The sequence below is a fragment of the Oncorhynchus mykiss genome, chromosome 3, assembly GCF_057628025.1.
Source record: "Oncorhynchus mykiss isolate SJ-2025 chromosome 3, ASM5762802v1, whole genome shotgun sequence".
NCBI classification, from domain to species: domain Eukaryota; kingdom Metazoa; phylum Chordata; class Actinopteri; order Salmoniformes; family Salmonidae; genus Oncorhynchus; species Oncorhynchus mykiss.
The window spans coordinates 56646310-56672904 of record NC_143024.1 but is presented as its reverse complement, the minus strand read 5'-3'; the positions used below and the strand labels follow the sequence as shown (position 1 = coordinate 56672904).

The 26595-nt window shown below is 42.6% G+C and overlaps 1 protein-coding gene and 1 pseudogene across 6 annotated transcripts in view; one reads left to right on the top strand and one right to left on the bottom strand.

Moving 5' to 3' along the window:
• Positions 1-5790: 5790 nt before the first annotated feature.
• On the top strand, positions 5791-7275 carry LOC149984616 (peroxisomal N(1)-acetyl-spermine/spermidine oxidase-like; annotated as a pseudogene).
• Positions 7276-8801: 1526 nt separating this feature from the next.
• The window catches only part of LOC110520005 (villin-1), a 27547-nt gene continuing 9753 nt past the window's right edge, over positions 8802-26595 (bottom strand). For 4 of the 6 annotated variants that reach the window (XM_090229585.1, XM_090229587.1, XM_090229588.1 and 1 more), the window contains exons 2-20: positions 25177-25285; positions 24645-24719; positions 24331-24527; positions 20790-20898; positions 18559-18667; positions 17977-18187; positions 17584-17662; positions 14096-14194; positions 13587-13740; positions 13410-13510; positions 13163-13300; positions 12796-12954; positions 12404-12583; positions 12120-12265; positions 11782-11926; positions 10714-10902; positions 10453-10521; positions 9978-10130; positions 8802-9839 (exon numbers count right to left, since the gene is read on the bottom strand). In XM_090229585.1, coding sequence (XP_090085711.1) covers positions 9726-9839; positions 9978-10130; positions 10453-10521; positions 10714-10902; positions 11782-11926; positions 12120-12265; positions 12404-12583; positions 12796-12954; positions 13163-13300; positions 13410-13510; positions 13587-13740; positions 14096-14194; positions 17584-17662; positions 17977-18187; positions 18559-18667; positions 20790-20898; positions 24331-24527; positions 24645-24719; positions 25177-25257 — 2508 coding nt within the window. In that variant the 5' untranslated portion in view covers positions 25258-25285 and the 3' untranslated portion in view covers positions 8802-9725. Of the gene's footprint in view, positions 9840-9977; positions 10131-10452; positions 10522-10713; positions 10903-11781; positions 11927-12119; positions 12266-12403; positions 12584-12795; positions 12955-13162; positions 13301-13409; positions 13511-13586; positions 13741-14095; positions 16464-17583; positions 17663-17976; positions 18188-18558; positions 18668-20789; positions 20899-24330; positions 24528-24644; positions 24720-25176; positions 25286-26595 lie in introns of those variants that run through there. The other 2 variants (XM_090229590.1, XM_090229589.1) reach the window with 2 other exon arrangements.

The following is a 26595-nucleotide window of genomic DNA, read 5'->3' as shown; positions in this document are numbered from 1 at the left end:
CTGCAGCTGTACAATATTTAATCAACTGTATTTTTCACAAGAGGGCAAGTACAATTTTTCCATAAACTTTTAATTGATCACTTGGGATTTTATCACTTGACATATCAATCATATAGTGGGAAGGATCCTATAAATAAAGACTGTGAATTAATGTACCATCTGTATAAATGAATACTGTGCCTTTGAAGATTTTTCTCTGGTCATAAAACTATAGTACAGGCTGTTCAGTTCAAGTCTCATCAATCACAACATTCTACAACTGAGATATCACTCATCTAAGTCTGGTATCCAGGGTAATCTGGTTAATGATTATATCATTGATTGGGGATTTTTCCTTGTAGAATGTTGACAGCTGTATACAACACATTGTATTGCTAAGATGCTCAAACTTACCTTAAAAGCTACACTCACCGACACAGGATAAACTGTATCCCTCATGCTGGCCCTGACCAAAGCAGTACGTTGTAGCTCCACTAACTACTGCTCTGTTAACTAGCTAGCTGAAGTGTAGTCAGTGGCTAGTTAAAACAGAGAAAAGGTACGGAAGAAGTTCAACACTTTATTCAATTCATTTCAATACAGCACATGGATTCATCATGGATTGGACACACGGTCTTTGATCCTGCTGGTGAACTGTAGCTGACGGCGTCAACTAGAGATGACGTGCAGTAGTTTCCCGTAGTAGTTTGTTGTCTTGCCTTCTCTGTTGCTAATTAGCGTTTATTTTTTGTTTAGTAAATTGAGGCAAATGTATTGATAAAACTCACCTTGTCCGAGAGGGAATTACACGGTTATCAAAACTCCACCCCAAGGTAAGCCAACACCAAACACATTCTTCATTTAAAGTGTTTGTAAAATTCACCATTGGGACAATTTCCGTGTTTGACTGCTCGGTTTTATTGGTATTATGACACATCCTCCAGGCGAGATGGATGTCATATTTGACCATTTGTCTCCCAATGATGTATATAAACCCTGGATAGCAGACGCTATGTCTTGGCCAATAAGGGCCTCTGAAGCGGGCCGTTATTGTCATACTCCTCCCTTTCAGGGCTTTGATTAATGGAAGTGAATAAGGGAAAAACAAGATGCCCATATTAAAACAGTCAACTTGTCAACAATGCGTGGCATATGAATGCAGCCAGCACTAATTCAAAGGATGCGAGAAGACATTTCATATGTACAGTAAATGGGTGATTCTGCAACTTCGGGCACTTTGGCCTTGCAAGCTTTCAGAAATGAAAAGTCATTGAAAAACCACTTTTCCAGTATTATATTTGTCTTTGATTTGCCTAGAAACATTATCTGATAATCAAATAAAATCAAATTTATTCATATAGCCCTTCGTACATCAGCTGATATCTCAAAGTGCTGTACAGAAACCCAGCCTAAAACCCCAAACAGCAAGCAATGCAGGTGTAGAAGCACGGTGGCTAGGAAAAACTCCCTAGAAAGGCCAAAACCTAGGAAGAAACCTAGAGAGGGAACCAGGCTATGTGGGGTGGCCAGTCCTCTTCTGGCTGTGCCGGGTGGAGATTATAACAGAACATGGCCAAGATGTTCAAATGTTCATAAATGACCAGCATGGTCCAATAATAATAAGGCAGAACAGTTGAAACTGGAGCAGCAGCACGGCCAGGTGGACTGGGGACAGCAAGGAGTCATCATGTCAGGTAGTCCTGAGGCATGGTCCTAGGGCCAACCCAGACAGGAAGATGCTTCTATCTCAAGGCCATCAGACTGTTAAACAGCCACCACTAACATTGAGTGGCTGCTGCCAACACACTGACTCAACTCCAGCCACTTTAATAATGGGAATTGATGGGAAATGATGTAAAATATATCACTAGCCATTTTAAACAATGCTACCTAATATGTTTACATACCCTACATTATTCATCTCATATGTCTATACTGTACTCTATATAATCTACTGCATCTTTATGTAATACATGTATCACTAGCCACTTTAACTATGCCACTTTGTTTACATACTCATCTCATATGTATATACTGCACTCAATACCATCTACTGTATCTTGCCTATGCCGCTCTGTACCATCACTCATTCATATATCTTTATGTACATATTCTTTATCCCCTTACACTTGTGTCTATAAGGTAGTAGTTTTGGAATTGTTAGCTAGATTACTTGTTGGTTATTACTGCATTGTCGGAACTAGAAGCACAAGCATTTCGCTACACTCGCATTAACATCTGCTAACCATGTGTATGTGACAAATAAAATGTGATTTGATTTGATTTGAAGATCACATCAGTGACTCAACCCACGCAAGTGACGCACCCCTCCAAGGGACGGTATGAAAGAGCCCCAGTAAGCCAGTGACTCAGCCCCTGTAATAGGGTTAGAGGCAGAGAATCCCAGTGGAAAGAGGGGAACCAGCCAGGCAGAGACAGCAAGGGCGGTTCGTTGCTCCAGAGCCTTTCCATTCACCTTCCCACTCCTGGGCCAGACTACACTCAATCATATGACCCACTGAAGAGATGAGTCTTCAGTAAAGACTTAAAGGTTGAGACCGAGTTTGCGTCTCTTACATGGGTAGGCAGACCATTCCATAAAAATGGAGCTCTATAGGAGAAAGCCCTGCCTCCAGCTGTTTGCTTAGAAATTCTAGGGACAATTAGGAGGCCTGCATCTTGTGACCGTAGCGTACGTGTAGGTATGTACGGCAGGACCAAATCAGAGAGATAGGTAGGAGCAAGCCCATGTAATGCTTTGTAGGTTAGCAGTAAAACCTTGAAATCAGCCCTTGTCTTGACAGGAAGCCAGTGTAGGGAGGCTAGCACTGGAGTAACTGGAGTAAATTTTTTTGGTTCTAGTCAGGATTCTAGCAGCCGTATATAGCACTAACTGAAGTTTATTTAGTGCTTTATCCGGGTAGCCGGAAAGTAGAGCATTGTAGTTGTCTAACCTAGATGTGACAAAAGCATGGATGAATTTTTGGACAGAAAGTTTCTTATTTTTGCAATGTTACGTAGATGGAAAAAAGCTGTCCTTGAAATGGTCTTGATATGTTCTTCAAAAGAGAGATCAGGGTCCAGAGTAACGCCGAGGTCCTTCACAGTTTTATTTGAGACGACTGTACAACCATTAAGATTAATTGTCAGATTCAACAGAAGATTTCTTTGTTTCTTGGGACCTAGAACAAGCATCTCTGTTTTGTCCGAGTTTAAAAGTAGAACGTTTGCAGCCATCCACTTCCTTATGTCTGAAACACAGGCTTCTAGCGAGGGCAATTTTGGGGCTTCACCATGTTTCATTGAAATGTACAGCTGTGTGTCATCCGCATAGCAGTGAAAGTTAACATTATGTTTTCGAATGACATCCCCAAGAGGTAAAATATATAGTGAAAACAATAGTGGTCCTAAAACAGAACCTTGAGGAACACCAACATTTACAGTTGATTTGTCAGAGGACAAACCATTCACAGAGACAAACTGATATCTTTCCGACAGATAAGATCTAAACCAGGCCAGAACTTGTCCGTGTAGACCAATTTGGGTTTCCAATCTCTCCAAAAGAATGTGGTGATCGATGGTATCAAAAGCAGCACTAAGGTCTACGAGCACGAGGACAGATGCAGAGCCTCGGTCTGATGCCATTAAAAGGTAATTTACCACCTTCACAAGTGCAGTCTCAGTGCTATGATTGGTCTAAAACCAGACTGAAGCATTTCGTGTCCATTGTTTGTCTTCAGGAAGGCAGTAAGTTGCTGCGCAACAGCCTTTTCTAAAATTTTTGAGAGGAATGGATGATTCGATATAGGCCGATAGTTTTTTTATATTTTCTGGGTCAAGGTTTGGCTTTTTCAAGAGAGGCTTTATTACTGCCACTTTCAGTGAGTTTGGTACACATCCGGTGGATAGAGAGCCGTTTATTATGTTCAACATAGGAGGGCCAAGCACAGGAAGCAGCTCTTTCAGTAGTTTAGTTGGAATAGGGTCCAGTATGCAGCTTGAAGGTTTAGAGGCCATGATTATTTTCATCATTGTGTCAAGAGATATAGTACTAAAACACTTGAGCGTCTCTCTTGATCCTAGGTCCTGGCAGAGTTGTGCAGACTCAGGACAACTGAGCTTTGAAGGAATACGCAGATTTAAAGAGGAGTCCGTAATTTGCTTTCTAATAATCATGATCTTTTCAATAATGGCTGCGATCGTACCATTCAGGAATTCATATATTTCTGTCATTTTCCGCAGATAGCCATAGGCACATGTAATTTCCATCACGTCATTAAACATCCATTTTTAGTTGAAAATGAAATATCATACAATTTATTTCTAACACATTTCTTATATATTTGTACGTTAACTTGTATTGAATATTATTTTAAGTGATTTTTAAGGTTTTCCTAATATTAATAATTCAACATGACCCCTGAATGTATAAACTTTCCTTTGTGACAGCTGAAAACATTTATTTATCATGAAAAATAAAATATTTCCACATTGTGAGTTTATTACAACAATCATCTATTTCCCTATCTACAACAAATCAATCAATATACATTATACATAGTATACTCATTACCACCTGGGTGTGGTGGACATGACGTATACAGTGCATTCGGAAAGTATTCAGACCCCTTGACTTTTTCCACATTTTGTTACGTTACAGCCTTATTATAAAATTGATTAATACATGTTTTTCCCTCTTCAATCTACACACAATACCCCATAATGACAAGGAAAAACAGGTTTTTATACATTTTTGCAACTGAAATATCACATTTTCATAAGTATTCAGACCCTTTACTCAGTACTTTGTTGAAGCACTTTTGGCAGTGATTACATGCTTGAGTCTTCTTGGGTATAACGCTACAAGCTTGGCTCACCTGTATTTGGGGAGTTTCTCCTATTCTTCACTGCAGATCCACTCAAGCTCTGTCAGGTTGGATGGGGAGCGTTGCTGCACAGCTATTTTCTGGTCTCTCCAGAGATGTTCGATCGATCGGGTTCAAGTCCGGGCTCTGGCTTGGCCACTCATGGACATTCAGAGACTTGTCCCGAAGCCAATCCTGCGTTGTCTTGGCTGTGTGCTTAGGGTCGTTGTCCTGTTGGAAGGTGAAGGTCCGCCCCAGTCTGAGGTCCTGAATGCTCTGGAGCAGGTTTTCATCAAGGATCTCTCTGTACTTTGCTCCGTTCACCTTTCCCTTGATCCTGACTTGTCTCCTAGTCCCTGCCGCTGATAAACATCCCCACAGCATGATGCTGCCACCACCATGCTTCACCATAGGGATGGTGCCAGGTTTTGTCCAGATGTGACACTTGGCATTTAGGCCAAATAGTTCAATTTTGGTTTCATCAGATCAGGTGCCTTTTGGCAAACTCCAAGCAGGCTGTCATGTGCCTTTTACTGAAGAGTGGCTTCTGATTGTCCATCTGTGGTAAATTCAATTGTTGGACATGATTTGGAATAGCACACACCTGTCTATATAAGGTCCCACAGCTGACAATGCATGTCAGAGCAAAAACCAAGCCATTTTCAATTCAGGCTGTAACGCAACAAAATGTGGAAAAAGTCAAGGGGTATGAATACTTTTCAAAGGCACTGCATATTTCTCTTGATGGAGTGATGCTGAATGTAAAAAATGCTAATACAGTCATGCAACTTTTGGAAAATCATAGAATAGCCTCTAAATATGGAAAATGTGGATACAGTTTGGGCTAAACTGTTGAGCAACTGGAATTGCCTATTATTGTTACACAGTTGCAGAAGTACAGCATGCAATAAGTAAAGTGTGTTTGGTATGTGTCCCAAGCAATTCTATGGTGACAGGGCAAAAACGGTACCTTACCCTTCCCACCTACTTCCCCCAGGAGACAGCTTACTGCAGAGTGAGTACAGTTCTGGTGGTTGTTGGTGCTGGTGAAGCAGGCTTATCTGCAGCATCCACCCTTGTCAAATCAGGCTTTCAGCAGGTCCAAGTCCTGGAGGCTATGAGCAGGCCTGGAGGCCGCATCCACACCACCAAACCCTTTGGCCAGAATATCATTGAGCTGGGGGCCAACTGGATCCAGGAGGGCAATACACTCTTCCAGGGGAGATGGGAGGAGCTATGGGAGGACAGGCTCATTGCCTGGAATGGAATCAATGGTACGCGTCATGTGGGTTCCATTTGTTTGATGTTTGATACCGTTCCATTTATTATATTCCAGCAATTACAATGAGCATATCTTCCTATATCGCCTCCAACCAGCCACCACTGCTCTCTTCTTGCTAGCCCAGGTAGCGGGGCTCAGCTAGCATCATGTGGCTGCAGGTCTCCGTCACCCCTAGGGACTTGTTCTTCGAGGAGAGCGGGAGGCAGCTGCTGTTGGGGGAGGTGGAGCAGGTATGTGCCCTCTTCAGTAGGTACTCACCTCCATCGCTTTTGATTCTGAGATAAGGCATACCACCCAGAGCTTGAGGGGCTACTTGGACGAGGAGGTCACCCAGCTGACCCCCTGCGGCCTTAGAGGACTGCCCAGGGGTGTTTGAGTGGTGCAAGAGGAGCAAATGCACGGATGAGGCCAGGTCCCACCTGTACGAGATGTATGCCTTGTAGCTGGGTCACTACATAGTCTTGGAAAGAGCACTTTTTCAACTCTCTGGGTCCTGGCAGACACTCTCCTGGACAGCCATACCCCTGGAGCCATGCTGTGTGACAGACCAGTACACAGTATCCACTGGGCTCTGGAGAAAGAGAGCCACACTCATCCAGCCAGAGTGCTGTGCCAGGGGGGGCCAGTGCTTTACTGCAGACCACGTCATCGTGACCATCCCTTTAGGCTTCCAGATAGAGAATGTGGCGGCCATGTTCAAGCAAGCCCTCCCAAAGTCCAAGGCCGATGCATATTGGACAAGATCTACCTGCGATTCGAGGACAGGTTCTGGTCCCGCGACTGGGTCAGGATCCAATTGGTGTGGGACGCAGGGGGGGATGAAGAGGTATACCAGCACTCTCAGTCAGAGGGTGGTGCCTGGAGAGACATATGGTATAAGATAGGTGGCTTCGACACAGTGGCCCGCCATCCCACCATCCTCTGCAGCTGGATCACAGGCCGGGAGGCCCGACATATGGAGAGCCTGGACGAGAAGATGTTGGGTCAGGTGTGTATGAGGTGTGTGTCACGTCTGTCTATCACTCAGACACTGACCTGTGCACCTATCATTGGGTGTGTGGGAGAGAGGTGTGGCCATCATATCTCATCACTGAGATATCTGACATTCCTGTTTAACCTTTCACCCTGTCGTTAAGGTGGGGTCTGTAGATATCCTCCAACGGTTTCGCACCATAGATTATATAAATGGATAAATCCATTGATCACGTGACACCATTCATCCCTATGTGAAGACTTAACAGGAAGATGGCGCCAACAGACATGGTAGCTCTGCTTCTAGCTCCTAAGCAACATTGCAGTATTTTGTTTTTTTGTGTGTTATTTCCTACATTATTAGCCCAGAACGTTATTTTGTGTTATTACATACAGCCGGAAATAACTTTTGTATATCAGAGCGACGGTAACTCACCAGCATTACGATCAGGTTACAATTAGGGAAAGTCGTATTCCTGGTAGTAATGCTGGTGAGTTACGGTCGCTCTGATAACCAAAAGTTATTTCCGGCTGTATGTAATAACACAAAAAGAACGGGCAATTTAACTTATCCCAGAGGCTGCTACAAGATGCCTTTGGCGGAGAAAAGGTATTTAGAGTGGACTTCTAGTCCGACTGAGGAGGCGTGCACACCATCCACCACTACCGAGTATATTACTTGCTGATGTTCAGTCTCTGGACAATAAAGTAGACGAGCTAAGTGTGAGGATCTCCTTCCAGAGAGAAATCAGGGACAGTAACATATACTGCCCTATCCCCTCTGGACAAGAGGGGATACCTACGTATACCTATGCTGTTCCTTGACTATAGTTCAGCCTTCAACACCATAGTACCCTCCAAGCTCATCATTAAGATTTGGGCCCTGGGTCGGAATCCCACCCTGTGCAACTGGGTCCTGGACTTCCTGACGGGCCCCCCCCAGGTGGTGAAGGTAGGAACCAACACCTCCACTTCGCTGATCCTCAACACATGGGCCCTACAAGTGTGAGTGCTCAACCCCCTCCTGTACTGCCTGTTCGCCCATGGCTGCATGGCCACTCACGCCTCAACGATCAAGTTTGCAGACAATTACCAACAATGACGAGACAGGGCCCTCACCTCTCCCTCAACGTCAACAAATGAAGAAGCTGATCGTGGACTTCAGGAAACAGCAGAGGGAGCATGCCCCATCCACATTGACGGGACCGCAGTGGAGAAGATGGAAAGCTTCAAGTTCTTTGGCGTACACATCACTGACAATATGAAATGTTCCACCCACACAGACAGTGTGGTGAAGAAGGCGCAACAGTGCCTCTTCAACCTCAGGAGGCTGGAGAAATTAGTCTTGGCCCCAGCTTCAATAGTAGGCCTACCTTAGCCTACTTGCACAGTACAGGGGTTGGCCTGACTGTGAAAGACCGATATGGGATTTATCATTCAGTTCAACTAACCAAGTTTCCTTCCACAGCTTTTATACAAGTAAAGACAGGAGTTGGAATCGGTTCCGGGAACAGAACAGAGAAATGATTAGAGGAACAGAATCTGAACTGGAAACGAAAGTGATTTATACTGTTATGGTACAGAACTGTTTTTTAAAAGCATGGGAACCCTGTTAGTAACTGTATTTTACCACACTTTGCTATTTCATTTCACATCCAGTTTTAGTTATTATGATTTGCTGAAGGTATTGAACTTACACAAAGTGGGGAATATTATCTTTATTGACTGCCATTCAGCATGGCATTTGAAGGGTCTTCATATAAAGACAAAAACTAAATAGCGCAGTAGTTATCCCCATTTGACAATCTTGAATTTCATTGATACATTAGATCTAAACATTTATATTATAAAGCATATGAAGTAACTCATCTTTATATTTCTGCACTACAACATATAACTAAGCCCTTGCGGTCCTCTGAATATTGGCATTACAAAGAAACATTTTAGACACATTTTCAATGTTAATAAGGCTCATTGTGAAAATAAAGTATAGAACCAATATCATCTCCTGCTTAGTCTTAAATGCTTGACATCTACATTATATATCCAGGTAGAATTCGGTGACACAAGTAGCAATTCAGGGGAAAAGTGCTGCTTATTGTGCCTATGATAAATCTCAGATAACAAAACGTATATAATTATTCCTATCCCCTACACTTTTCCTCTCCATAACTTGATTGTTTAAATTACAACAGCAACATTTCAGAAACAAAAAAAAAAGCCTAAGGCACAGTCATTTGATAACCAACCTACTGTTGGTTATCTGAGAATGTGTGAATGATTGAATTGCAAGGCTAGATGACAAAACACGAGGGGCCTAATTTTGACACCGCAAAAAAGCAGTGCTAGTGTTCGCCATGTCTGATATTCTCCCTATACTTTTGTTTTAGTGGATCTAATTTGGAATGATACAAAGTCCACGCAGGGGCAATATGTTTGGAGTTTAAGGATGCACGAATAACGGTGCAAATTCAAGATACAGAATTAAGATGTATAGTTCTTGCATTCCAACCTCCCTATGAAATAGATTCCCAAGAGAGTATTTGAGGAGATACCGTGTGATTTGACGACAGCACGCTGCTATTTTACGCTGTCAAAATGAGACCTGAGGTGCAGATATTCTTCTCCTAGAACAGACCCTTCTCTTTCTTCAGATTCTGCTGCTTCCAGGTGGGCATGGAGTAGAACTCTACCCGGGACACACCCAGGATCAGAGCAAAGTCAGCATTGGACAGATACTCCTGGAAAAGATCGAGGTATGGTATATTACATGTTAAAATAGATGAGTGACTGACTACATTAATCAGGAATTTAGCTGACAGCTACACTGAAGTATAGACTGGCGAGAGACCAATCATGGAGATCCATTGTTATTTTACCTCCTTCTTGGTGGGGTCAACCCCATCGGGCAGGTCCTCTGTCTGGCGGTTCAACAGCTTGTCTGCAGGGAAGGTGGCCCCAACGGTCGGGGACAGCAGTGGTTCTCCAATGCTCTTGGAGTTCTTTTGAGTAGAGTTGGATGTGCTTCTGTCCTGTAGCCATAAACAGACAACAGACCATTCATTTATCCAGAGCAGAAAATCATATCTGACTGTGGTTTCTATGACGATACAATCATTATTTGGATTTGACTTGCCTAGGTTAGAACACCCGGTCAAATCGTGGCTAGACCTTTGGGAACTTCATTGGTGGACATTTTTTTCTAATGCATATTAACATGAACACGTAAATACTGTACAATTCCTTTGGATTGCATACTGTACGTTGCACTGTGCATTTGTAAAGAATGTTTACATGAGAACTGTTTCGTAAATCAGGTGACGTGAGTGGGCTTGAGAGAGATTAGAGACTCACCACGGTGATCTGGATGAAGTCGCTGGCGTCCCCAAGCTCAGCCTTCAACTCCTGGTAGGATTTCCCTCCCTGTAGATATACAAAGCAAAGCAGCTTTTGTGCCCTGAGTAAAGAGACTTTGGTAACACTACCTGAAGCCAAGCGGTGAAATGCATCATTATGCAGTTAGAATGCATTGTTAGGCTTGTCATACGTATTTGACCCTCTTACAATATGTATTATCATCTCATAATTATCTTGACTACAAAGCATGCTACATACACTCCACATGTGTGGGTCCCAGGCGTGGAACCAGCCTGTGAAGGTGGGAGGCTCAAAGCCCTGTTTGACCAGCACGATGGGGGTGTCCACATTTCGACCACCTGGGTGGGTCCTCAGGTACTCATGTGCCGTGGGGACCACATTCTCCTTCTCTATTTGATTAGCTCCCTTGCCCAACCACAGGAACACCTGAGGAGGAAGAGGACCTCCTGTGTTTTAAAAGAACCAACCTTCCAGATCGTAGATTGATGGTAGTGCTGAGCGATTAACTGAAATGTCTTTTATTTTTCGTTTTTTTTTAAACAACTAATTGACTGACAGCTGTTCAATTATTTGAATTCCAGTTTGTTCGTTTTTTTTCTGTGAGCTCAATGCGCACATTGCACAGTTTCTCTAGAGATAAATTAGATCTAGCCTCAACTGTACGATGTAGTAGGGAGTTGAAGTTTCCGACAGTCCAATAATCTACCTATCTACAAAGTGTGATAACTAACTACAATGACCATAATCTTTCTTTTAGCCTGAAATGGAAGGGACAAGAATGCGCAATCGTGAGGGCATATAGAGAGCGGCTGTTGCTTCGCGAGGCATCTACCTGAAAATACATTATCAAAGTGATTTATAGTTGGCATTCAGCAGTCATAAAAGTTTGCCTTATTTTCTTTGAAGATGTACAAAATAGTGATTTTGTCAGATAATAAAGTCCTCAAATAAAACATATGTAATATACACTTCAACTGAAATATTTGATGAAGTAATGTGAATAAATGATGGTTAATAAGGGAATAAGCAGTAATGAGCAGTCACTAGCATCACTGAACTTTTATTCATTGTTCTGTTCTGTGTTACAGCATTCAAATCATCGAAAACCGAAATGGAAAAATGTGATTATTTCTTAATAATCTAACTGAAACCAAACCAACCCCAAAAAGCACTAATCGCTCAGCACTAATTGATAGAGACGACCAAAGGACAGTACAGTAGTATCCTGCCTGAAGACCAAACTGAAACAACGGGGAAACACAGCACATCAGTTTGGATTCCAGGGTTAAAAATACAGGTATTCACCATATCCCAGATGTCCAGCAGCATGATGTCATCTTCGTCCAGGTCGTCCTGGTTAAAGTTGGTGACCTCCATGGCCAGGAAGCGGCCTGTCTGATTGGAGCACTCGAAGAGACGTGGGGTGATGTTGTTGTGCTCTTCCTGAAGCCTTGGTAGAGACCACAGATGACCCAGGCAGAAGGCATCAGACGTGGATGTCATTTTTCAGTTACATTGTACTAGACAGTGTTTTGCTGTCTAGTACAATGCTTTTATGAATACATTTCATTTCAACCCGCTAACTGAGTTCAGTCGAATAGGACCCTTAGGGAACTATAAAACCAAGGGATGAAGTGTGGTACCTCTTGCTGTTGGCATACTGGGTCTTGCCTCCCAGATTTAGCCAGAAGTTAGCCGTCTCCTGACCCTCTGCGATTACATGTTTTTCCCTCCTGGAGATGATGTCTGCCAGGGATTTGCCCATCTCTCGCTCATCACCACAACAGCCCTGCAAGGGATAAGAGTCATAGCTGTCGCATAACTAGGTACAGCCCTTGTACTCTCCTCATCAGTGCTTAACTGGAGAACTGTTACATTGTCAAACCTGGATTATACGTTTATGGCAGTTCTCTGAAATGGTGCTTACCTTTCCGTACCACAGATAGCAGCAAGTGTCAGTGCTGAGCACAAAGACGTCGTTGGAGTTGAGGGACGAGGAGCGTGCTGGCACTTCGATGGCGCGGGTGTTGAACTCGTTGGTGCCGTGGATGTGGAAGAGACGAACCGCCGGCTGGACATGTGCAGAGTTGGCCCTGGAGCTCCCCTCCTGCAAACCATGATTGCAATATTGATGATGAGCTAGGATAACATTCATGGTGAGATTCCAATCACCAAGACGGAACCAAATGATGTCAAACATAATTTGGACTTTTTGAATTTGTCTCGTAATTGAATAAGATCTATGTGGTCTCATATTTCAGTCACCTCTTGTAAGTTGACATTTGAAATCCCTTACCATGAATAACATGAAGCGCCTACCTCATAGACCACCATCTTGCCCTTAAATATGGCCATGAGGTGGAGTGGTTCTTTCCCCATGGGCACTCGGACCTGAACTGGCTCACCGTTGTACTGCTGGTCGATGTTCACGGCTTGGAAAGCAGAGGCAGCCAGCTCACCGGTGCTTGCATGGCGACCCTACATTGTACACATCAAACACACCATAGTTCCTGTACATTTCTGCATAAGGTTGCATGGAAAGCAAGCAAGCCAGAGACTAAGTCATGGAATTAAGCTCTGCTCATATAAAACATTTCTGGTATTATCAAAGCTTGATTGCCAGGCATCACAGAGAGCTATGCCTATAATGCCAAAGAGGGAATGTTGGATAGTAGGGTGTTCTGACCTGCCATATGTATAGTATGTAGTGACTCCTATTGCTGACATCATATTTGTAGAGGATGAGATAGCAGTCGCCTCCATAGAAGTGGCCCAACCACTTCCTGTCCACAGGCACCAGTTCACTGTCCTCTAACCTCCACACCTGATTGGAGGAAAATGGGAAGTGTTGATTTCCATTGGATATACAGTTTAAAGGGGAGGATTATGAATAATTATTTTGTCAAAGCTAGTTATTACAGGTTGTTACCAACCTCTGCTTCACCTGTTCCGTCATCGACCATTTTCTGCTGGGCAGCCACGTCAGGCCTTGCATGCATGGAAGTAGCATCAAACTTGATCTGCTCAACCTTGGCTGCATTGTCAAGAAAAAACATTTAGAGATACCAATTTTGGCTCAATCAGTGTTTTTTTTTGTGTGACTTGCTCACCAATTTTGCCTGGACAGTTTGTGGTCCCCATCCCCACAGTTTGACCCTTCACGCTCCACCTCTGGAACAGCTGCTTGAACACGGCAGACTCGGCACCATCATTCACCGTCTCGACGTAGGTGGAGATAGGGTAGCCCTTCGCCTTCTTGTATGCCTAGAATTACAAGATACTTTTTAGTTGAATACAGAGGGGTCCTAAAATATCACTCCCTCCGTTTTTTTTAAGTATTCTTAAATTAGGTTGGGTAAGAGTTATGGGTGTCAGAGAGAGTTGAATTGGTAAGGGATTGTGTGTATCTGTGATCCAGGACCGAAATACGTGTTTCAGGTATCCAGGTGATTTTTAGGGTTAACTTGTTGAAGTAACTGGTATCTGGGTTGTACAAAAAGGGGGGAGGGGGTGATATTTTAGGACCCCCCCCCCCCGTATTCAACTAAAAAGCATCCAGGGGACAGCAAAGGGATATCAAAAGCATTGTGAAACTAAAATGTGTCGAGGTGCAGCTCACTTCTGCTTTATCCAAAGACTTGGACCGTTCTGTCTTGGAAGCCTTCTTTCCTTTCCAGATAAAGATCCTTAAACCACCTTGATCCAACAGATAGCAATCCTGTGAAATTAGTTCATTTAGATTAGATAATGTTTCAATTAATATAATTGAATTTATTGATACCTCTACCGCCAACTAAAGAGGTTTACTGTTTGCCTAAATGAGTGTCAGCACTGCATTATTCATTGCTGCACAACTCTTGTGTGGCATAGTCAGAATATCTGCAACCATTCTAACAGATTCAGCCCACTGGGCACACTACGACATTTCAAGGTGGCCATTTTGGTCAAATTCACCCACTCAAAAAGACAACCATCGAAAAGCACAACCAAATTCCAATTGGAAAACAATGTCAGATCATTTGTATTTATACAACAACTTAATGTATTATCACTGTGCTTCATATAATAACACAACCTAACCACCTGGATTGCATTTTAATATTACATTAAAAGCAGTGGTAGCTGGTGGCATTTTAAATTGGTAGGAGGGGCTCATAATAATGGCTGGAACGGAATCTCAAAGGAATGGTCTCAAACACATCGAACACCTAGTTTCCATTTGTTTGATACCATTCCATTCACTGCATGCCCTTGCCACTGTTTCGGTAAAAAGCTGAGGGATGGGGCTGGAGGGAATGTAACCAGTCTCAAATTCATAGACAGAGCTATGGATACTAAAATGATAGTTTTATGTATGTTTTGTGGCTATACAGTACAGTGTTAGTTTACATTTACTTTGTTTACAAACATTGGAGTAAAACAAGCTTATGTTCGAGTTTCTGATTGGGTACGACAATTGAACGAAGCTAAAAGTTGTATTCTTCAAGAATCAATGGGTAAATACAGTTGAAGTCGGAAGTTCACATACACTTAGGTTGGAGTCATTAAAACTCCACAAATGTCTTGTTAACAAACTATAGTTCTGGCAAGTCGGTTAGGACATCTACTTTGTGCATGACAAGTAATTTTTCAAACAATTGTTTACAGACATATTATTTAACTTATAATTAACTGTATCACAATTCCAGTGGGTCAGAAGTTTACATACACTAAGTTGACTGTGCCTTTAAACAGCTTGGAAAATTCCAGAAAATGACATCATGTCTTTCGAAGCTTCTGATAGGCTAATTGACATAGTTTGAGTCAATTGGAGGTGTACCTGTGGATGTATTTCAAGGCCTACCTTCAAACTCAGTGCCTCTTTGCATGACATCATGGGAAAATCAAAAGAAATCAGCCAAGACCTCAGAAAAATTGTGTAGACCTCCACAAGTCTGGTTCATCCTTGGGAGCAATTTCCAAACGCCTGAAGGTACCACGTTCAACAATAGTACGCAAGTTTAAACACCATGGGCCCACGCAGCCGTCATACCGCTCAGGAAGGAGATGCGTTCTGTCTCCTAGAGATGAACGTACTTTGGTGCGAAAAGTGCACATCAATCCCAGAACAACAGCAAAGGACCTTGTGAAGATGCTGGAGGAAACAGGTGGAAAAGTATCCATATCCACCGTGAAACAAGCCCTATACTGACATACAACAAGAACGAAGCCACTGCTCCAAAACTGCCATAAAAAAGCCAGACCGCATCCCTCAGGTTTGACACAGGTACCATAGGTAAACACTTATTTTTACTGCTCTGATTACGTTGATAACAAGTTTATAATAGCAATAAGGCACCTCGGGGGGTTTGTGATATGGCCAATACACCACGGCTAAGAGGATATCCTTATCATTTTCTCATTCTTTTATGAGCCTGATCATTTTATTATGCTTAAGCTCAGTCGATATGATTTCATGGCGCACGCCCACATACTTTAAAATGTGGATAAAAGTGCTGAAATAACAGGGTAATATCCGGAAAGTAATAGGAAACAATAGGGAAATAAGACGGCAATGACCAGGTAAGAAAGTGGTAATAACCTGTTAATAGTTAGTATGTAGCTGTGGAAACAACAGGGTAATATCCGGAAAGTAATAGGAAACAATAGGGAAATAAGACGGCAATAACCAGGTAAGAAAGTGGTAATAACCTGTTAATAGTTAGTATGTAGCTGTGGAAACAACAGGGTAACGACCGGAATTTAACAGGAAACAACAGGGAAATATTTGGTAAAAGACCAAGTCCATATTATGGCAAGAACAGCTCAAATAAGCCACAAGAAACAACAGTCCATCATTACTTTAAGACATGAAGTCAGTGAATTCGGAACATTTCAAAAACTTTGAAAGTTTCTTCAAGTGCAGCCGCAAAAACCATCAAGAGCAATGATGAAACTGGCTCTCATGAGGACAGCCACAGGAAAGGAAGACCTAGAGTTACCTCTGCTGCAGAGGATAAGTTCATCAGAGTTAACTGCACCTAAGATTGCAGCCCAAATAAATGCTTCACCGAGTTCAAGTAACACACACCTCTCAACATCAACTGTTCAGAGGAGACTGCGTGAATCAGGCCTTCATGGTCGAATTGCTGCAAAGAAACCACTGCTCAAGGACACCAATAATAATAAGAGACTTGCTTGTACCAAGAAAAACGAGCAATGGACGTTAGACCGGTGGAAATCTGTCCTTTGGTCTGATGAGTTTGAGATTTTTGGTTCCAAACGCCATGTCTTTGTGAGACGCAGAGTAGGTGAACAGATGATCTCTGCATGTGTAGTTCCCACCATGAAGTGTGGGGGTGTTTTACTGGTGACACTGTCAGTGATTTATCTAAAATGAAGGCCCACTTAACCAGCATGGCTACCACAGCATTCTGCAGTGACACGCCATCCCATCTGGTTTGCGCTTAGTCCCACTATCATTTGTTTTTCAACAGGACAATGATTCAACACACCTCCAAGCTGTGTAAGGGCTATTTTCTCAAGAAGGAGAGTGATGGAGCGTTGCATCAGATGACCTGGCCTCCACAATCACCCGACCTCAAACCAATTGAAATTATTTGGGATGAGTTGGACTGCAGGAAAAGCAGCCAACAAGTGCTCATCATATGTAGGAACTCCTTCAAGACTGTTGGAAAAGCAATCCTCATGAAGCTGGTTGAGAGAATGCCAAGAGTGTGCAAAGTTGACATCAAGGCAAAGGGTGTGTACTTTGAAGAATCTAAAATATATTTAGATTTGTGACTACATGATTCATTATGTGTTATTTTATAGTTTTGATGTCTTCACTATTATTCTACAATGTAGAAAATAGTAAAAGTATTAGAAAACTCTTCAATGAGTAGGTGTGTCCAAACTTTTGACTGGTACTGTAAGTATTTAGCAGCTACAATCAAACTATTAATGGGTTATTAGTTCATATCTGGGAGTTGCTGCCTTATTTCCCTGTTGTTTCCTATTACTTTCCGGACATTACCCTGTTATTTCAGCACTGAACACTAAAGTGCCACCAAAACCCTTCCCCTTATCATGCTCCCTCCCCTTTCCATGATTGACAAGGAGTCTGACCTCGTGATTCAACAGGTCCTGAGACAGAGGCTTCACTGCTACCTCCTGCACCACAAGGTTCCCCTGGGCATCTGAGATACTGCACAGAACAAACATAATTCTGTTATTTTTCACAATAATTCTATAATAATGAGAAGCGTGCCAACCGTGTCACATACTGCATGATGGCTAACTCTCACTAGCTAGTTCACATCTGCTACATATCTGCTACGTATATGTTTATGACAGGTCATACGAGGTTATAATGTCTATGACAGGTCATACGAGGTTATAATGTCTATGAAATGTCAGTCATAAGAGTTTATAATGTATATGACAGGTCACAAAGGGGCTATAATGTCTATGACAGATCCTAAGGAGGTTATAAACATCCCTGAGATGGTCAGCACTCACTGGAAGAGCTTGACGCTGGACCTCAGCTTCTGGTCGACCACGTCATCAGACACGATGCTGTCCCTGATGTCTCGTCTCGTCTCTCCCAGGTGCTGCTTCATCAGCTTCATGGCCTCCTCGGAAGACTTCTCGTCATCACCTTCCACCACGCTAACCTGCGCCCGTCCCCCTCTTTCCCTGTCACGGATGTCCTTGGCTAGAGTCATTCCCTGCAAAGAACAACATCCGCGACAACATCAACCTTACAGAACGGTCAACATTCACAATTGTTCTACCCCACTGAGCCATTGGAACCACAATCCAGTCTTAATTTTATGCTTGTCCATGCTGTAAGGGCTAGGTTTATAGGCAGAGGTCTTCCTACTTAGGGGCCTTGTTTGAATCCTTAAAAAATGCACCCTTCCTCACTTCTCTTCCTCGTGGTTATCACTGATCACTGACATCTGATATGCCTGGAGGTGTGAAGGCAATGTAGTTTGACCCATGATTTCACCTATCACACATTCATTATGCACCAAAGTAAAAAAAAAAAAACTAAAAGTGCCAGCCACTTTTTCACTGGTATAGAATTTCTCCTTAACTTGAGTCTTTCCATACGGTTGCTCTTGGGTCCGTTCCACTGGATGATGAGGTTGCCCAGGTCAAGCAGGAACACATCCCCCTTGTTAAAGCTGCTCCAGCTCATGTCCACCTGTGCTCCAGGATGGATGGATGGATGGTGATGGAAAAGGTGATGGATGGGGATGGAAAGGACTCACAGATTAATTTCATTATAACATTCCCTGAATTTGATTAACAATATGATTACAAACAGCAACAGGAAGGAACCACTTACTAGGGAGATTGAGGCTTTTACTCGATGCTGACGTGGTTATATCAAGTAACGTAGGGGGTACAGAGGCACATGCCTCCTCATATTTGTCCTGTTTTTACATTTTCAGATGTTAAATTCATGACTAAACATAATTTCTAAGCCCACGCTTTATCATTATTATTTACTAAACGATTGGTCAGAGGTATTTGGCAGAGGGGGCACAGTAACTGGATCAGGCAAAGAGTATCCCCCCTATTCTCCCTAGTAAGTGGTTCCTTCCAAGGTGCACGGAGCAAAGAGATGCTTAGTCAGGTCACTAGATACTTTAGTCACTAGTGAGTGCCCTTAGTCAGTGGAGGAGGAGAGAGAGGGTGACATGCACACAGCGTTTTACTTGATTTTAGCTGACGGAGGTACGCTTGTAAATGAATTTTCTCAATTTATGTAGCCTATTGATTCCTTCTTGATGAATAGGTCAAATTTAAATGTTGTTTCTAGCAATTTTATGAAGTTGGTTTCAGCTAACCAGTTAAATAGGTTCCCAATCTCCCAACCTCATAACTATCAATTATGATACCAATGTAAACTCCTAACACTTCTTAATCAATCAATGTGCATGACAATTGAATGACAATTGAACAGTTAAAGAGGTAAGCTAAGTTATCAAGAAAGGAAATATATACAGTGCATTCAGAAAGTATTCAGACCCCCTACACAATACCCCATAATGGCAAAGCAAAAACAGTTTGTTTATAAAAAAAAAAAATGCAAATCTGAAATACCTTATTTGCATAAGTAATTCTGATTTTGAAAGGAACACATCTGTCTATATAAGGTCCCATAGTTGAAAGTGCACGTTAGAGAAAAAACCAAGCCATGAGGTCGAAGGAATTGTCCGTAGAGCTCTGAGACAGGACTGTGTCGAGGTACAGATATGAGGAAGGGTACCAAAAATGGTCTGTCTCATTGAAGATCCCAAGAACACAGTGGCCTTCACCATTTTTAAAAGTAAGAAGTTTGGAACCACCTAGACTCTTCCTAGAGCTGGCCGCCCGGCCAAACTGAGCAATCTGGGGAGAAGGGCCATGGTCAGGGAGGTGACGAAGAACCCGATGGACACTGACCAAGCTCCAGATTTTCTCTGTGGAGATGGGAGAACCTTCCAGAAGGACAACCATCTCTGCAGCAGTCAATCAGACCTTTATGGTAGAGTGGCCAGACGGAAGCCACTCTTCAGTAAAAGGCACATGACAGCCCGCTTAGAGCAAAAAGACACCTAAAGACTCTCAGACCATGAGAAACAAGATTATCTGGTCTGATGAATGCCAAGTGCCACGTCAGGAGGAAACCTGACACCATCCCAACGGTAAAGCATGGTGGTGGCAGTATCATGCTGTGGGGATGTTTTTAGCGGCAGGGACTGGGAGACTAGTCAGGATCGAGGGAAAGATGAGCGGAGCAAAGTACAGAGAGATCCTTGATGAAAACCTGCTCCAGAGAGCTCAGGACCTCGGACTGGTGTGAAGATTCTTCTTCAAACAGGACAACGACCCTAAGCACACAACCAAGATAACGCAGGAGTGGCTTCGGGACTAGTCTCTGAATATCCTTGAGTGGCCCAGCCAGAACCTGGACTTTAACCCCATCGAACATCTCTGAAGGGACCTGAAAATAGCTGTGCTATCTCACCCCATCCAACCTGACAGAGGATCTGCAGAGAAAAATGGGAGATACTCCTCGAATACAGGTGTGCCAAGCTTGGAGCGTCATACCCAAGAAGACCCGAGGCTGTAATCGCTGCCAAAGGTGCTTCAACAAAGTACAGAGTAAAGGGTCTGAATACTTATGTAAATGTTATATTTCAGTTCTAAAAACCTGTTTTTGCTTTGTCACCATGGGGTATTGTGTGTAGATTGATGAAGGGGAAAAAATATTTTGTCAGTTTTAGAATAAGGCTGTAACGTATCAAAATGTGGAAAAGGGAGTACTTCTTTTTCACCTCTCCAGCCACCACATGCTTCCTTCCCTTGACATGGAGCAGGCGGCAGATGTTGTAGGTGTTGGTCTCCACCTGCTTCATCCCAGACGCCACGCCGCCACTCTTGTAGCTGTGGAAAATCACACACAAGGAGTGCTGTCAGATGACAGCCATCAATGATGGTTTTGAAAGCTGTCATTATGTGGAATTAATACCAGGATAGGGGTCCATTTGAATTGATGTCAGTAAACTGACATTCAAAATAAATAATTGAAAAATAGGCATATATTTACAATGACTTCTCAATAGAATGGATAAACTATTTATTACATTTTTTTTCAAATTTAAAATTCAACTCAGTTCCTGAATTGACTGGCTTCAATTTAAATTGAACCCTGCTGAATACCATTACATATTAGGTACGTCAGCTTGCGTTGTGCGTCACTGTTTGGTTCTGAAGTTATTTATGTTGCGCTGTACCACTCTGACTCCACTCCACCCTACATACTCTTCTGCCTGACCATTATGCTTTTTTTCAGAAGCCAGAATGCAGAAGTGATGGTTGTGTTAACTTCCTCACAGGGTTTATTTTTTTTATCCTGCCTGCTGTAGTAACATCCCCTCTGACCATCAGTTGCGATGCAATTTAAGATTAGATAAAGAAACACTACAAGAGGAAACAGCCTTTGCTGTAGAGGGGAGGGGGCTATATAATATCACTACAATCTACAGGAACTGCCAAGAACGCCAACATGAAGTTTCTTAATAGCGTGTTTGGCCAGAACAGCTTCAATGCGCCTTGGCATAGATTCTACAAGTGTCTGGAACTCTATTGGAGGGATGCGACACCATTCTGCCATGAGAAACGTTGTCTCAGGTGCTGCTCCAAAATCTCCCATAAGTGTTCACTTGGGTTGTGATCTGATGACTGGGACACACACACCCTGTAAACCCCCTATGCTCATTTGAGACCCCTCTTTCAAATGCGCTCCAGCACTTCTTTCCGTGCGGCAGCACAGAGAACAGTCTATGACTGTAATACCTACATTAGCTCGCCTGGTAGGAAGGTGCAATTAGGCAGCTTGCGGCTGGGCATCCTTTTGTAGTCTGTAATAATTTGCAAGCACTGACATACCCAACGAGCGTGGGAGCTGGTGTAGTAGGGATTCAATGTTAGTCTTGATGATTTGCCTCTTTGATGATTCGTCTGAGGGAATAGCGGGATTTCTTATAAGCGTCCTGCTCCTTGAAAGTGGCAGCTCTACCCTTTAGCTTAGTGTGGATGTTACCTGTAATCTATGGCTTCTGGTTGGGGTATGTAAGTATGGTCACTGTGGGGACAATGTCATCAATGCAATTCATGATGAAGCTGGTGACTGCTGTGGTATACTCCTCAATGCCATCCCAGAACAAAAAACAGTCCTGTAACTTAGCATCTGCATCAGCTGACCACTTCCGTATTGAGCGAGTCACTGGTGCTTCCTGCTTTAGTTTTTGCTTGTAAGTCAGGAGGATGGAATTATGGTCAGATTTGTCAAATGGAGGGCGAGAGAAAGCTTTGTAAGCATCTCTGTGCGTGGAGTAAAGGTGGTCTAGAGGTTTTTTCCCACCTGGTTGCACATGTAACATGCTGGTAGAAAATAGTTTTCCTGCATTAAAGTCCACGACAACTAGGAGCAGTGCTTCTGGAGGAGCATTTTCTTGTTTGCTCATGACTTTATATAGCTCGATGAGTGCGGTCTTAGTGCCAGCATCGGTTTGTGGTGGTAAATAGACAGCTACGAAAAATATAGATGAAAACACTCTTAGTAAATAATGTGGTCTACAGCTTATCATGAGATACTCCACCTCAGGTAAGCAAAACCTTAAAACCTTCGCGCACCAGCTGTTATTGACAAATAGACACAGACTGCCACCCCTTGTGGTAATACAAGGGAGGCAGCTGTTCTGTCTTGCTGATGCACAGAAAAACCAGCCAATTGTATATTATCCATGTAAGATATTGCAGTTTTTAATGTCCTGTTGGTAGGATAGACTTGACCGGAGCTTATCCAGTTTATTCTCCAATGATTACATGTTGGCCAATAGGACGGATGGTCCCCCGTATCGGCATCTTATATTAATGAGAATGAAGGGGATTTGGGCCTGGTCCGGTATCTGGAGTAAATCCTTTGCGTCCGACTCGTTAAATCATTTTTTTTCGTCCATTTCGAGGTGAGTAATCGCTGTTCTGATACCCAGAAGTTATTTTTTGTCATAAGAGACGGTGGCAGAAACATTATGTACAAAATAAGTTACAAACAACACAAAAAACACACAAAATAGCACAATTGGTTAGGAGCCCGTAAAACGGCAGCCATCTCCTCCGGCACCATTCTTTACGCACTAGTGATGAAGTCAATCTCTCCTCCACTTTGAGCCATGAGAGATTGACATGCATATTATTAATGTTAGCTCTTCGTGTACATTTCAGGGCCAGACATGCTGCCCTGTTCTGATCCAATTGTAATGTTCCTAAGTCCCTCTTTGTGGCCCCTGATTACACGACTGAACAGTAGTCCAGATGCAACAAACTAGGGCCTGTAGGACCTGCCCTGTTGATAGTGTTGTTTAGAATGAGGAGTAACGCTTTATTATGGACAGACTTCTACACATCTTAGCTACTGTTGTATGAACATTGAACAACCAAGCAGTTTAGTTACCTCAACTTGCTCAATTTCCACATTAGTCATTACAAGATTTAGTTGAGGTTTAGGGTTTAATGACTGATTTGTCCCAAATACAATGCTTTTAGTTTTTGAAATATTTAGGACTAACTTATTCCGTGCCACCAATTCTAAAACTGACGGCAGCTTTTTTGTCAAATGTTGCAGTCATTTCAGTCACTTTAGTAACTGACGTGTATAGTGTTGAGTCATCTGCCTACATAGACACACTGGCTTTACTCAAAGCCAGCTGTATGTCGTAAGTAACGATTGAAAAGGCAAGGGACCTAGATAGTTGCCCTGGGGAATTCCTGATTCTAACTGGATTATGTTATAAATCCAAAAAATCTGAAATGTGTCCTCCTAAAGATTTGCTCACAGCAGTGAGGACAAAAGCAGTATCTTTGCACATACTGTTGGTTGTAGCATCGCTGATGTTGGTAGCAATACATTGTAGTTCCAGCCAGGTCAGGTTGCAGGGGAAAAGCAGCAGAGAATAATAACCGTGGGACAAGGGCTAACTGTGTCGTGTACTGTGTTCAAGCTGTTTGTGGAAAACCCTGCTAGTTTGACAATGATAGCTCCCAGCTAGGCTAGTAGCTAGCTTCGGCAATCACAGGGCAGATGGTAGGGGTCACAAAATCAAAAAGTATATAAATCAAACTTTTGCAAGGAACTACTGTCACAAATTTACACAAACATTAAACCGAGGTCTCTCGTTCAGTGTTCAATATACGTTGCACTCTGATGATGTGTGAATAATGAGTTGAAGGAACTGAACTTGTTTGTCTATAAATAGTTTGACATTACATATTATCCACACAGTAGACAGGTGTAGTTTGTTGTACATCACTCACATGATGCCCTTTTTGAAGTATCCACGAAAGGTGTCGCTCTCATAGCCCTGTGCCTCACGGTGCTGCACAGCCATGCCTCCCAGGTGCTCGTCCATCATAGTGGTGTAGATGGCCGCCGCCCCTTGCTCGTCATGGGAGGTGGCCTTTCCCAGCCAATAGTGGAGGTCGTAGGTGAACGAGCTACGCATCTTATTGGTCTACAGGATCAGACAGAAATATGTTACTGGGATGTCACTTTGTGTATTTTGTCCGTATAGGCCACTTTTTAGGAGTAGTTTTGACTACGCCAACATAATGTTACATTGATTACTTACGTATAGAACAACATAGCTGTCACCTTCATAGAATTGTCCATATGCTTTAGAAGAGAAGGGCACCATCTCCATGTCCTGACCAATAGGCAAATATGAACAAGTTCAATAGCATTTAATGTCCTTGTGTGAAAAAGTTTAGATTAAGAGCCTAACTTGGAATGGCATTGACATATTAGACGTTTGTTCTGCTATCATATTCTTTACACACTCTTAGAAAAAAAAGGTTCCAAAATGGTTCTTCGGCCCTCCCCATAAGAGAACCCTTTGAAGAACCCTTTTTTGGTTCAAGTATAACCATTTTGGTTCCAGGTATAACCCTTTTGGGTTCCATGTAGAATCCTCTGTGGAAAGGGTTCCACATGGACCCCATAAGGGTTCTTCCTGGAACCAAAAGGGTTATACTTGAACCAAAAAAGGGTTCTTCAAAGGGTTCTCTTATGGGGACAGCCAAATATTTATTTTAGGTTCTAGGTAGCACCTTTTTTTTCTAAGTGTGTAGTGATGACCATATATATATGTTCTGGTGTCTCACCTCTATTCTCCATATCTGCAGCCCTGGTGTGGTTTTATTGAGGACTTTTGCAACTTGGGTTTTGACCTGCATCTGTGGCATGGTGCCAGATTCAGCTTAGAAAAGATACCTAGAAGGAAAGGGGGGGGGGGGGGGGAATGGTATGTGAGTCATTGCGGGGTTCACTATGTCTTAATGGAACTCGCTAACCTGAATTAATTATTTTGTATACACATTCAGTACTATTCCATACCATGACACAGATAACTTAGAATACTGAAAACCTAATCAAAACAGACACAAACTCTATCAACTCTACTGTTTCTTAGTGTTACCTGGCTCCGCTACCTTGTATGACTTACTAAGGGGAGGAGTTTAAATGTTTTTATTTTTAATTTCACCTTTATTTAACCAGGTAGGCAAGTTGAGAACAAGTTATCATTTACAATTGCGACCTGGCCAAGATAAAGCAAGGCAGTTCGACACATACAACAACACAGAGTTACACATGGAGTAAAACAAACATACAGTCAATAATACAGTAGAAAAATAAGTCTATATACAATGTGAGCAAATGAGGTGAGATAAGGGAGGTAAAGGCAAAAAAAAAAGGCCATGGTGGCGAAGTAAATACAATATAGCAAGTAAAACACTGGAATGGTTGATTTGCAGTGGAAGAATGTGCAAAGTAGAGATATAAATAATGGGGTGCAAAGGAGCAAAAATAAATAAATAACTACAGTAGGGGAAGGGGTAGTTGTTTGGGCTAAATTATAGATGGGCTATGTACAGGTGCAGTAATCTGTGAGCTGCTCTGACAGCTGGTGCTGGTGTTGACCCGCATATCTTTGAGTTGTTCATTTGCTGAGTCAATGATGTCACCTCAGTAGATTATTTCATTTTCTGTCTCAGGTCACAGAATGGTAATGGGAGTATACTGCTCAAGAGTATCTCACTATGTGCTCATTTACTGTCAAAAGCAGGGTGGGACCCTACTCGAATGAACCACTTATTTTGAAGAAACCATTGCAGGAGTATTGTAAACAGTTGGCCACATTGAAGGAAGTGAAAGCCTCAGTACCGCCCAAATGTTACCACATCCTTGAACACATACAGCAGTCTCCAATTTCCTGAGTGCCAAAACACATGGTGCCGCCTTACAACGGTGTCTATAATGGTTATACTGCTATGGTCTCATGGCTTATTTGACTCATTACAATCTATCTCAAAACTGAAAATGCATCTAAAGTGTGTTTCATGTAATAGTCTATTCCATTGCACAGCATAAATTAAGGGATTGACACATTATGTTTTGTCATTTAGTTGGTACATTTTGCTGCGAGCCGAAGCCAAGTTCTTATGGTAGCCAAGTTCTTCTCTATGAATCTAAGAGAGAGATGGAGAACAATGACCTTATGAAGGCTTTAAACCTTTAAAACC